Consider the following 12,125-nt stretch of genomic DNA (forward strand, 5'->3'; position numbering starts at 1 on the left):
TAGCCCAAGTCATTAAGTTCACAAAAAAGCCTAATTGAGTGTAAAGGAGAGGTTTTACCAATATATACCACTCAATTGGGTAAGCCAATGTGGTACATAAGGTCTCAACATGGATTAGTCTTGTTTCATACTTTCATCAATGTGCTTCCTTTTCTCACTATTGGGATGCTTCACTTGCTCCACCACATTTGCTTTTGATGGCGTTGAAACAACTTAGGATTTAACCAACTTGCAAGTTCCAACCAGCAGGAAGTGAAAACAGATGCTCTTTTTACCAGGACTGTATAGAGACTCAAGTTGGTAGACACCCTAGCAGTCCGGGATCTATTATTCTATTTCTAGCATTTATGGTTTGATGGGAGAAAAAAAAATTCAGGAATTGAACAAATTTAATGGCTACTTCCAGGTTACGAGAAAGTAATCCTTAACCATACCACTTCAGCATGTAATCTCCATGTCCATCTGGCATCAGAATAGACTAGGCTCTACTTACAGAAATGAAACATCCTACGGCACATTACACCTATAGCTCAGGAATATGAAGCCATACACCTATCTTGAAGAGGCAGAATTGATACAAAAGAAAAACACAAACCAAATGCATTTAATTTAATTTGTACCATATTGTTGGATTTCAGCAGCATACGAATCAGAATTTCATTTGCCAAATTATTCATGCTCAATAAAATGCAAGAATCCACCAATTTTGGACCCAACTAGGCTCCCCGATTCTCTGCACCAAATATGAACGCCTATGGAGGCCATCTCCATCTCAGTTTGGAGGGAAACCATTACAACCCCCTGATTTCTGCTGCAGAATATACACAATCTACTAAAATTGAAACAAATGTTGAAGGTTTGCTCGGTTTTACCTCAGAAAGTTATAAGGGAAAGTTCGAGTATACGCAAATGAAAAGGTTTTAAAGTTTCCCAACTCTAAAAAAGAGAGGATAGCAAGGAATTAATATACACGATTTGCGTTCAATCTTGAGTTGATGTGCCAAATTCCACCCGCATTATTTTCCCTCCTTTTTAACTATCTCGGATCAAGTTGGTTGGCTCACTCAAAACATACTTTGGTAACTCGTACTTTGCACCTGCAATAATGATTTATAAAGACAATGGCAGGATTTGACATCACAGACACACAAAAGTAAAGAATTTGATACAAGAAAACAAAAGATGTAAAAACCGTAAAGGTAAAGGTATTAGCTAAAACGTCTCTCTAGATTAAGTACCAACAAAGAATTACCTCTTTCATCATAGCATATTGTTAAATCAGCATTTTGAATGATAATGTCTGCACTGTCCACGATTGCTTGCGCTAAGGTTAGCTCAGCCTCAGCAGCAGCTCGTAGAGCATCCCAAATCTCTAGTAACATTAATGATTAAACAGATATCTACATTTTAGACTTCGGGGAAAGGAGTATATATTAGAATATAATCTGGAAAAAACATGAAGGCCAACAAACTCAAGATATTGGTCATCATGCAACTTGTTCAACTTTAATTTTTACTCTTCAGTTAATGCCAAAGAACTTTATTTGAACAAAATGATCTAAAGCAAAATGACCAAGCTGTCTTTACGAGTCAAATGGTGATCTCCTAAGTAAATTTTATGTACATCAAAAAAGGACAAAAAGTTCTCATGGATATAAGATTGTCATATCATGTCACTGAAACATGCAATCACGATTCAAAATGCAACACATGAGATTGCAAATCAGTACTATCCAAGGCAAGTGCAGGCAGAAGGTTTCCTGCCCATGATAACAAGTATGGTAAGCTTTTAATGAGCATATAACTATATATCCTGTCAATATTGCTGTCAATTTTGCTATCTCTCTCCTTGTGAGAGTACCTCTTATTAAATATCATATTGTTCCATAATACAAGCCTAATATTATGACTAACAGCAGCTATATCTGACTAACTAACAGCAGCTATATCTGACTAACTATACAGCTATACAACTATCATATCTGACTAACTAACAGCAGCTATATCTGACTAACTAACAGCAGCTATATCTGACTAACTATACAGCTATCATATCTGACTAACTATACAGCACAGCTATACAGCTATCATCCCCCCCCAAATTGATGCTGGGCGATCAAGAAGCAGCAATTTGCCAACCAAAAACTGATGACGTTGCCTTGTCATAGCCTTGGTAAACACATCAGCAATCTGGAGGTTGGTGGAAACATGCGGAAGAGAAATCACACGAGTATCCACAGCGTCTCGGATATAGTGACAATCCACCTCGATGTGCTTAGTACGCTCATGATATACTGGATTAGTAGCAATTTGAATAGCACTGGTGTTGTCAGCATGGAGAGGAGTGGGATCAGATTGAGGAAAGCCAAGTTCAGCGAGTAGCCCACGAAGCCAAACAACCTCTGAACACGCTGCAGACATAGCACGATACTCGGATTCAGTCGAAGATTTGGAAACACGATCTTGCTTCTTACTTTTCCAAGATATTAGGGACTCTCCAAGAAACATACACCAACCCGTAACAGAACGACGAGTATTAGGACATCCTGCCCAATCAGCATCACTAAAGGCATCAAGACGAATAGGAGTATCAACAGGAAAAAACAAACCACGACTCGAAGAACCTCGCAGGTATCGAATGATACGACGAACTGCTGCCAAATGTAGATGTCGTGGAGACTGCATAAATTGGCTAACTTGCTGAACGGCAAAAGAGATATCAGGTCGTGTAATAGTCAAATAATTCAAGCTACCAACCAACTGCCGAAACATACTAGGATCTGGGAGAAGATCGCCCTCCTCACAACGGTATTTAAGATTGACTTCCAATGGGGTATCCACCGAGGAAGAATCTTGAAGACCAGCCAAAGCAACCAAATCTTGGGCATATTTATGTTGATGCACAAACACCCCAGAAGTATCAGTATGAACCTCCAAACCCAAGAAATACGTAAGAGGACCAAGATCCTTCATGTGAAAAGAGTCTTGAAGTTTCTGTTGAAGGTGAGCAATCAAGGAGGAATCTGTACCAGTGATCACGATGTCATCTACATAAACGAGTAGGAAAACAACACCAGCGGAGGTCTTGCAAATAAACAAAGACGAGTCATATTGGCTTTGCACAAATGAAAATTTAAGTAAGGTAGACCGGAACTTTTCAAACCATGCCCGAGGAGCTTGTTTTAATCCATACAAGGACCGGTTTAACTTACACACTTCTGAAGTAGAGGTAGAAAATAGACCAGGTGGAGGAGTCATGTAAACATCCTCTTTGAGATCACCATGTAGAAAAGCATTCTTGACATCCATTTGGTGAAGTGGCCAACTCTGTGAAGCAGCAATAGCAATGATTGTACGTACCGTAGTCATTTTTGCCACAGGAGCGAATGTCTCCTCATAGTCAATCCCATATTCTTGCCTATTACCCAAAGCAACCAGCCGTGCCTTATAACGATCCAAAGTCCCATCAGAACGAAGTTTAACTGAGTAAACCCATTTACACCCAATGAGCTTAACAGTAGATGGACGAGGAATGATGTCCCATGTATGATTTTCCTGAAGAGCGTGAAGTTCCTCCTGCATCGCCCTTTTCCAACACTCATGTTTGACAGCCTCGGAGTAACATGAAGGAATTGAAATATTGGATAAAGTAGCGGTGAGAGACGTGTGAGAAAAACCATACCTATCAGGAGGATGCGAGACTCTGGTAGATCGTCGCGGAGCTGTCTGAACAGTCTCAGGTGATGGATCAATCTCCGGAAGGGGTAAAGTTGGTTGACGTCGTTTACACACAAAGCCAGACTTGAATCGATCAGGAGGAGAGGGCAAGTCATCAAAAGTAGGAAGAAGTGCTGCTGTAGGAGATGACTCAACGTGAGTAGGAAAGAAGTATTGATCCTCAAAGAAAATAACATTTCGAGAGACACGAAATCTGTTAGAGCATGGATCATAACAAACAAAACCTTTTTGAGAAACACTATAACCCATAAAGGCACATTTAATAGACTGAGCAGAAAGTTTGTGACGCTCATGAGATGGTAAGTGCACAAAGCAAACACAACCAAAAGTATGTAGAGAATGATAACTCGGATGCTCGTGGAAAAGACGAAAGTATGGAGAATCATAGTTTAACACTTGAGATGGCAGTCTATTAATTAAATAAACTGCAGTAGACAAAGCTTCAACCCAGAACTTAGATGGAACAAAAGACTCAATTAATAATGTCCGAACAACATCTAAAAGATGACGATTTTTGCGTTCCGCTACGCCATTTTGTTGTGGCGTGTAAGGACAAGAGCGTTGTGAGATAATGCCTTTTTGTTTCAAAAACTCATGAAATTCGTGAGACATATATTCCCCACCAGAATCAGATCGCAATACTTTAATACCTGAAGAGAATTGAGTATTAACATATGCCAAAAAGGTCTTAAAAACAGAGAAGACCTCAGACTTGGAATGTAGAAAATATACCCAAGTAAATCTACTATAATCATCAATGAATGTCACAAAGTACTTATGGTGAGTATGAGAAATAATAGGTGTAATGCCCCAAACATCAGTATGGATAATATCAAAACAGTGTTTAGCACGACTACCAGAAGAAGGAAAAGGAAGGACTTTACTCTTGCCTAATTTGCATGTAGAGCAATCAAATTTAAGACTGTGGGAAGTGAAATGATTTTTATTGCCCAACAAACCAGAATTCAATACATGAGACAGAACAAGAGAATTTGGATGACCCAAACGTTTATGCCATACATCACCCTTAGTTTTAACAGTAGTACAAGCCAAAGATACGACACTAGGAATGGAAAAATGTAGTGGAAACAATCTCCCAACTTTAGGGCCCTTCGCGATTAACGTCCCGGTCACCTGATCCTGCACAGAACAACCATCACGAGAAAAATGGACATCACAGTTATTATCAACCAGCTGACCAACCGAAAGAAGACTAGTAGAAAGTCCCGGTGACAAAAAAACATTGTTGAAAGATGAAGTAATATCACCAACAGCAACAATAGGTAAATGACTTCCATTAGCAATCTGAATATGTGATGAACCATTGTACGGACGCACATTTTGAAGCATATGAGATGAACTAGTCATATGATTTGATGCACCAGAATCAAGAAACCAAGGTTGAGAGGATGTATTATTTTTACCTTGCAGCCCTAAGGCTGAAAATGCTGAAACAATCATTTGTTGTACCATATCAGCAGTAAGAACTGCTGACCCAGCACCCGTAGGAGTGCTTGTAGACACTGCTGGAGATTGTCCATCAGGCAGAGTGCCAACTACAGCTTGAAAGGCATTGACTTGGCGCTTTTGAGGACGAGTAGGACACTCTTTGATTTTCAGATCTACTGCGATTTTTTTTCTTGGTACTCTTGGTTCTTTGGTTTTCTGATTTTCTGGGTGCTGGCATAATTCCAAGCTTGCATTATTCTTGTGTTGTCAAATCATTGTTTCATCATGTCTACAAGCAACAATGATTCGTTCAATATTCGATTCACTGGTAAGAACTATTCCTCCTGGGAATTTCAGTTTCAATTATTTGTCACAGGGAAGGACTTATGGGGTCTAATAGATGGAAGTGATCCAGCCCCTACAGATCCTACAAAGTTGGCTTCTTGGAATGTCAAAAATGCTCGTGTGATGACATGGATGTTAGGGTCTGTTGATCCTCTTATTGTCCTCAATTTGAGGCCATATAAAACTGCGAAATCCATGTGGGAATATTTAAAAAAGGTTTATCATCAGGACAATTCAGCTAGACGTTTTCAATTGGAGTATGAGATTGCTTGTTACTCTCATGGCAATCTCTCCATTCAAGATTTCTTCTCTGGTTTCCAGAATTTGTGGGCAGAGTTTACTGACATTGTTTATGCTACAGTACCCGCTGCATCTCTCTCTGATGTTCAAAAAGTTCATGAGCAAAGTAAGAGAGCTCAATTTTTAATGAAGTTGCGATCCGAATATGAGGCCATTCGCTCCAATTTGATGAATCGTGACCCACCTCCATCCTTAGATGTTTGCTTTGGAGAACAGCAGCTATATCTGACTAACTATACAGCTATACAGCTATCATATCTGACTAACTAACAGCAGCTATATCTGACTAACTAACAGCAGCTATATCTGACTAACTATACAGCTATACAGCTATCATATCTGACTAACTATACAGCACAGCTATACAGCTATCATATCCATCGTATATCCAATGATAACAAGTATTTTAAGGTTTCCCACACCCACAATGAAGGTGGTGGGAATTTACCTATATAATATACACCCCTCAAACCAAACAAGGGTTGAGAGCTTGCCACACACTTGTTGCCACTGCAATGAAAATTCTATTTTTCCATTCAAATAAAAAAGAAAGAAGACGAAGATATATAACAGCCTGTTCACATAGAAGTTTTTCTTTTAGGAAAAAAAAAAGCTTTGTTATAATATTTTTATCACAAAGGCAAATGCTTGTACTTCTGGAAACCTAATTACAAATTGCTAAGCCTTTCCAGGTCTTTTCAGAAAGAGGTCATACAAATCTATTTACAATTTTTACAACATACACAGCTTTAAGTTGCAGTGAAGCAACCTCTACCACAACGTGCCACGGTCTTTAAAAAATATAGAAAAGAAAAAAGTTTTGTATGTTGCTTTCACTTTTGAGCAAAAGGTGAGTTCTTTTTTTTCTTTTCCTTTTTGAATGATAAAAGGAATATATTAAAGAACACCAAGAAAGAGTCAGACAGTACATCAGTCTTACAACAGCAAAAGGTGAGCTTTATACTTGTCTTTTGACAAGTAAAAATGACAGAAATGCTAACTAGATGCGCCTTACAAATTCAACATCGGTTTATTACGACAGTATTCTACACGACCTTCCTTTCAAAAACATGGTCATTTCCAACAATAGATCCAATGCCCATCACCAGGACATAATGAAAACCATCTCAATGCTTTTATCTACTCCACCCTCTCTCTTTCGGGCCTTTATTTTCATTACATATTCCTATCTTTCAGGTAGTGCAACCAATTCCATTCTCACCAGTGCTAATGTCAATATGCATTTCACATGGGCATAGTCCTCTATTTCTTCATCCTCAAGTCACTAGAAGGCATATTCAACAATACATACAATACAGTGAGCAGCCTAAAACCTATATTTTGGTCATTCACAATTTCACATACTTCAATCAACCTATGATCTGATACTAATAAAAAGGAGCACATCTCCTTCAATCAACCTATTCAAGCCTTCAATGTGTGTGTGTGCGCGCGCGCTTGTGTTTCAGTTGGTACAGGCTCTCATTAGTTTAATTGGATGATAAAGATGTCGGAATTGCATTTTCTTTCTTTCTAGGACTTGTTTAATTATGAGAGCCGAGAGCAAAATTAAGATTGGCACAGGTGGTCCCGATATCATCAAAGACTCGAGTGACGCTTCCCATTACGTACATGCACATATAGATACATAAATATGTATATTAGACCCCCCCTCCCCTGGTAAGTTTGATTGCTAATAAAGTTACATTACTATGCTAAGGTATTGTTCTGGATTTCTTGGATATTATTCTGTATTGACTTTCAGTGACAAAAAAAAGGAATTTCATGTATTCGACGATAGATTTGCATGCATTACATTCCATTATAAATTGTAATATTCCATAAGCATAGCATAGAATTTGCTTATTTTTCCTAGAAACAGGAGGATAATTTTGAAACCAAATCTTATTGCTTGCTACTTTGTAATGAATATAACATATTCAACACTTGTAATCCTTTCACTTTTGTTAGTGTTATCATCATCATCCGAGCCTTTATCCCAAAAGTTTGGGGTCGGCTACATGAGTCTATGAGAAAATCAATAGGAATCCACGAATGAACTGTTTTTAACATTTGTTAGTGTAATCATGATTTATGAACCGCATGTGACCTACCTTTTCTGCCACCGTAGTGGGGAGCAGTGTCCCAAAATTCATCACGCAGCTGAATAAGCTGAGACTTAGTTATTGGCTGAGGATGCTTCCATGGTTTTGGCTTTCGGATCTTCTTCACAGTCCCTGTCAACAACACGCTTCAACATCACATACCCATTAATGAAGAACTTTAATAGATATTTGATAGCAGAAACTTGGGCTCAAATTATTCCATAGATATTATGGCAGCAGTCTTCTGCCAACAGTGAAAAAAAAAGTTTTTGTCGGAGTAGAACTTCATGCACTCCAATTAACAAGCAATTCTGCAGGAAAATATGCTGATTTTGAGCTACAGTACAGTCATAACAACATAGACAAGAGTCCCATAGTTCAACAGAAACAGGGAAACCATTAACACCTAAAGAGAGAGAAGGAAATGACAGTCATTGATCTGTCTCTTTTTCCTATCTTCACCAGTAGAAAACTAGAACCTCATTAAATTATCGAGCTTTCTAAACAACACGATTGCAGATTACCTGCCTATGGTCCAAATGCAGAAGAAAGAAAGGCATAAGTCTATTATCATTATAATCTATCTAGGATAAACTGCAGAAGCACAGAAAAGATATTCCACAGTGAATTCATGTGCATGTTTTTATAATGGTGGGTGTGTAAAATGCAGGGAAAAAAGAAGTTTGAATTAGAACTTAAAGACTCAACCTAACTAAGGCTTCTCCTGGGTTATTTGTATATGGTAAACTAAACAAGTTCATTTGCTCTTCGAAAAGGAAAAGCACATATACTTATGAAATCCCAAACCCAATTAGATGCAAAACAACAGAGGAAGCTTAAAACTAGCTGTAAGATTGTAATTGTGACAGAACGGGAAAATAGAAGGTGAGAACAATTTGTTTTTATATGTACATATGCTAAGTCATACTTGAGTATTGTGACCCAAACCAAGAGCACAGTTCTACAATTAAGCAATGGAGGCCGAAAATAGAACACTATCATTACTATATTAATATCATTAAAAACTAACATACAAAAACTAATGCATGACTGCATGTCAAGAAATAAAAGAGTCTGAGGGTCTGGAAACTCCTAGTCATGTTATTAGGGAGAGAAGTTCTATAATTTTTCATCCTGATTTCATCTAAATCCTCTTTTAGCTAAATGGCAACTCTTGATGCACTAGATATGATCTCTAGTAGATAATCAAAGGGGGGAAATTAGTGCACGGCGTTTGGCTTGCATCAACATGCAGAATTCTGGGGGTCCCAAGGGAAAGAAAAGCTATGCAAGAGAATGGAACGTTGTGCTTTATGACGTCACCAATCAAAAGAAAGTAGCAGCAGGGCTGCAGGAATATGACTACATCCAAATCACCATTTAAGAGCACAGAAATTAAAACCAAATAGAAACACAGACTGAATTTGGGACTTTTGGAATATGGTGAAGCGACAAAAGGGGGATAATATACAGAGCTTAGTGATGTCCTATGGAGTAGCTGCACCTGGAATTCAAACGTAAACAATTGAAGTTGACTGCCACAGACTATCACAGCACCAGAAACAGCTACTAATGCTCATATATCACTCATACAATTATAGATGGCAATTGCAACTATAGATGCGATTGAAATATTTTGCCTAGATATTTAACACATGAAAATTGAGGAGAAAGCAGATGGAAGCACAAATGGCAATGTGAGTTACCTCCCCAATCCCCACAAGCACGATACAAATTACAAAGACAAGGCATTAATCAATAGGGGGGAGAAACACTCTTTACATAGTATGAAATGCTGGATGGGACAGTCTGACTCATAATATTGGAAATTTAGGGTCTTATACCTATTTTATAATTTCATCGATCACACTAACATCACAAATCACCATTGATTAATGGTACACCTTTTGTCCCTATAGCAACTTTTGCAACTAAGCACACTACCATGCAAGTCAAGGAAATCCCTGATTGTACAGCTAAATTACCACGACTGAGCACTAGATAACAAGAAATCCCTAGTCCTGGTAATCTCATCAAAATTTTGTTAAAATCAATCCCTTTTTGTTACACATAGTGCAATGCATTTCACACTCAAATTTTATTCCAACAGATGATGACACCAAATACTAAGCAAATTCAGAGATTAACTACTCATTGTTAAATAGCACATCAAACTCACAAAAATTACAGACATTTGTAAACAAACAAACGAATATCAAATCAAAACAACTAAATATTCATCAATTAATAAATAATCCAGCACCTAAATTGCGACAACTAGACTCAGTTGAGCTACCGATATTTCGCTTTTGGTCCATCTTTGATAAATTACTTGTTGGGAATAGTATCAACAACCGAGAATAAGCGAAAAAATAAAGCAATCGAAACAAGACACCAAGATTTCCGAGGTTCGGCCAATTGTGCCAATTGTGCCTACGTCCTCGGAGTTGCAGAGAGTTTTTTCACTATGTCAGAGAAATAATACAAGATAGCGGCTGCAGGGTTACAATCACACTTATATACCCTAACCCTACTTAATCAATTGGGCCCAAAATTACATTAAAGGCTCCCAAAAAAATATTCCGGGGGCTTGCCCCCGGACCCCCAAAAGAACAAGGCCCAAACCGGAGCGCTCACAAAGTAAGCCTACCGAAAATCCACTCTCAGGATCCGCAAACAAATCTTCTCAGGTCAGGTCACCGCACACAAATCAAGCTCCATACTAAATCCCAACTTTACTCATCTAGTTCAAAAACAAGAGACTATCGAAGAACCGATGAGATTCGAAATATTGGACATTTAGGGTATTATAACTATTTTATAAATCTCATGGATCACACTAATATAACGAATCATCATTTGATTTTCCAAATTATTAATCAAAACTAACCAAAACCACATGTTTTGCATTTAAATTTGCTTGATGCCAGAACCAGTGTATTCGTAAAAGCCTTACCCTAACTCAAATAAGATTGTTGACATAATTAATGTTGATCTTGAATACATTTATTAGTAAAAAATTTATCTCAATAGCTACTTTTACAAAAAAAACACACCACCATACAAGTTGAGGAAATCCCTGGTTATACACAGCTAAATTGTCAAATTCAATATTATCATGATTGAGCACCAGACAACAAGAAATCCTAGTCCCTGTAATCTAATCAAAGTTTCGTTAAAATCAATCCCTTTTTTGTGCAAGTAATGTAATGCATAATCATTTACATCCAAATTTTATTCCAATTGATGATGACACCAAAACACTAAGCAGATTCAGAGATTAACTACACATTGTTAAATAGACATCAAACTCACAAAATAACAGAAATTCTTGAACAAACAAACGAATATCAATCAAATCAAAACGACAACTAAATATTCATCAATTAATCAAAAATAAAGCACCAGAATTGCGATCACCGTACTCAGTTGAGCTAAAAATACTTCGCTTTTGGTCCATCTTTGATGAATTACTCATCTAGCTCAAAAACAAGACTGTCGAAGAACCGACGAGAATCAGAGAGAAGATAGAGTGAACTCACCGTCTGCTTTGGCCTGAGACGATTCAACACAGCCCATTCTGTTCTCACAAAATCCAAAACGCCTTCAAAAGGAATGAACGACAGACTTAATTATACTGAGAGCGAGCGAGAGAGAGAGGGAAAGCTCAGAGAAGCTTCATTGAAACGCAAGTCGAAGTGACGTTTTGGCGTTGCACATTTCGTGAGAGAGCATCGGAGCGAGTATTTCGTCTTCCGGTGAGAAGTCGCTGCGCTTTCTCCGGTGAGCTGTACTAAGAACATATTTTTTCACTCATATATATTTATATAATTAATTAATTGTTTATTAATTTATTTGTAATTAAAAAGGTAATGCTAAAGCCAATTTGGTTGTTGGCTGTCATGTTTTCTTTAACATAAATTGTCTCTATTATAGTGAAAAGTTTAGATTTTAATAGTAGTATTATAAATTTAAGTCTTGTCCAAGTATTTTAAGGCTCGTTTGGTACTGCATTAAACCTTCGCAAAATAGACTACGACATCTTTACTCCATAACTGTGCAAAAACGATTTGATAGTTCATTAGTTCGTTTTGGTACTTATAAAAATTACTTTCACGTTCAATGTGACCAGGCGACCACATGTCGAAGTCTAAAAAACACTTTTTTAAAAAAACTTTGTCCTGGACA

General features: G+C 37.7%; 1 protein-coding gene across 1 annotated transcript; it reads right to left on the reverse strand.

Moving 5' to 3' along the window:
* Positions 1-586: 586 nt before the first annotated feature.
* Positions 587-11,734, reverse strand: LOC119989199 (ubiquitin domain-containing protein 1-like). The gene is made up of 4 exons (XM_038834565.1): positions 11,480-11,734; positions 7,947-8,069; positions 1,253-1,372; positions 587-1,097 (listed from the first exon to the last, which is right to left on the reverse strand). The coding sequence occupies exons 1-4, from the start codon at positions 11,514-11,516 to the stop codon at positions 1,033-1,035; spliced, it is 345 nt and encodes a 114-aa protein (XP_038690493.1). The 5' UTR covers positions 11,517-11,734; the 3' UTR covers positions 587-1,032.
* Positions 11,735-12,125: the final 391 nt, after the last annotated feature.

Source organism: Tripterygium wilfordii, chromosome 21 (genome assembly GCF_013401445.1).
Source record: "Tripterygium wilfordii isolate XIE 37 chromosome 21, ASM1340144v1, whole genome shotgun sequence".
In the NCBI taxonomy this organism is placed as follows: domain Eukaryota; kingdom Viridiplantae; phylum Streptophyta; class Magnoliopsida; order Celastrales; family Celastraceae; genus Tripterygium; species Tripterygium wilfordii.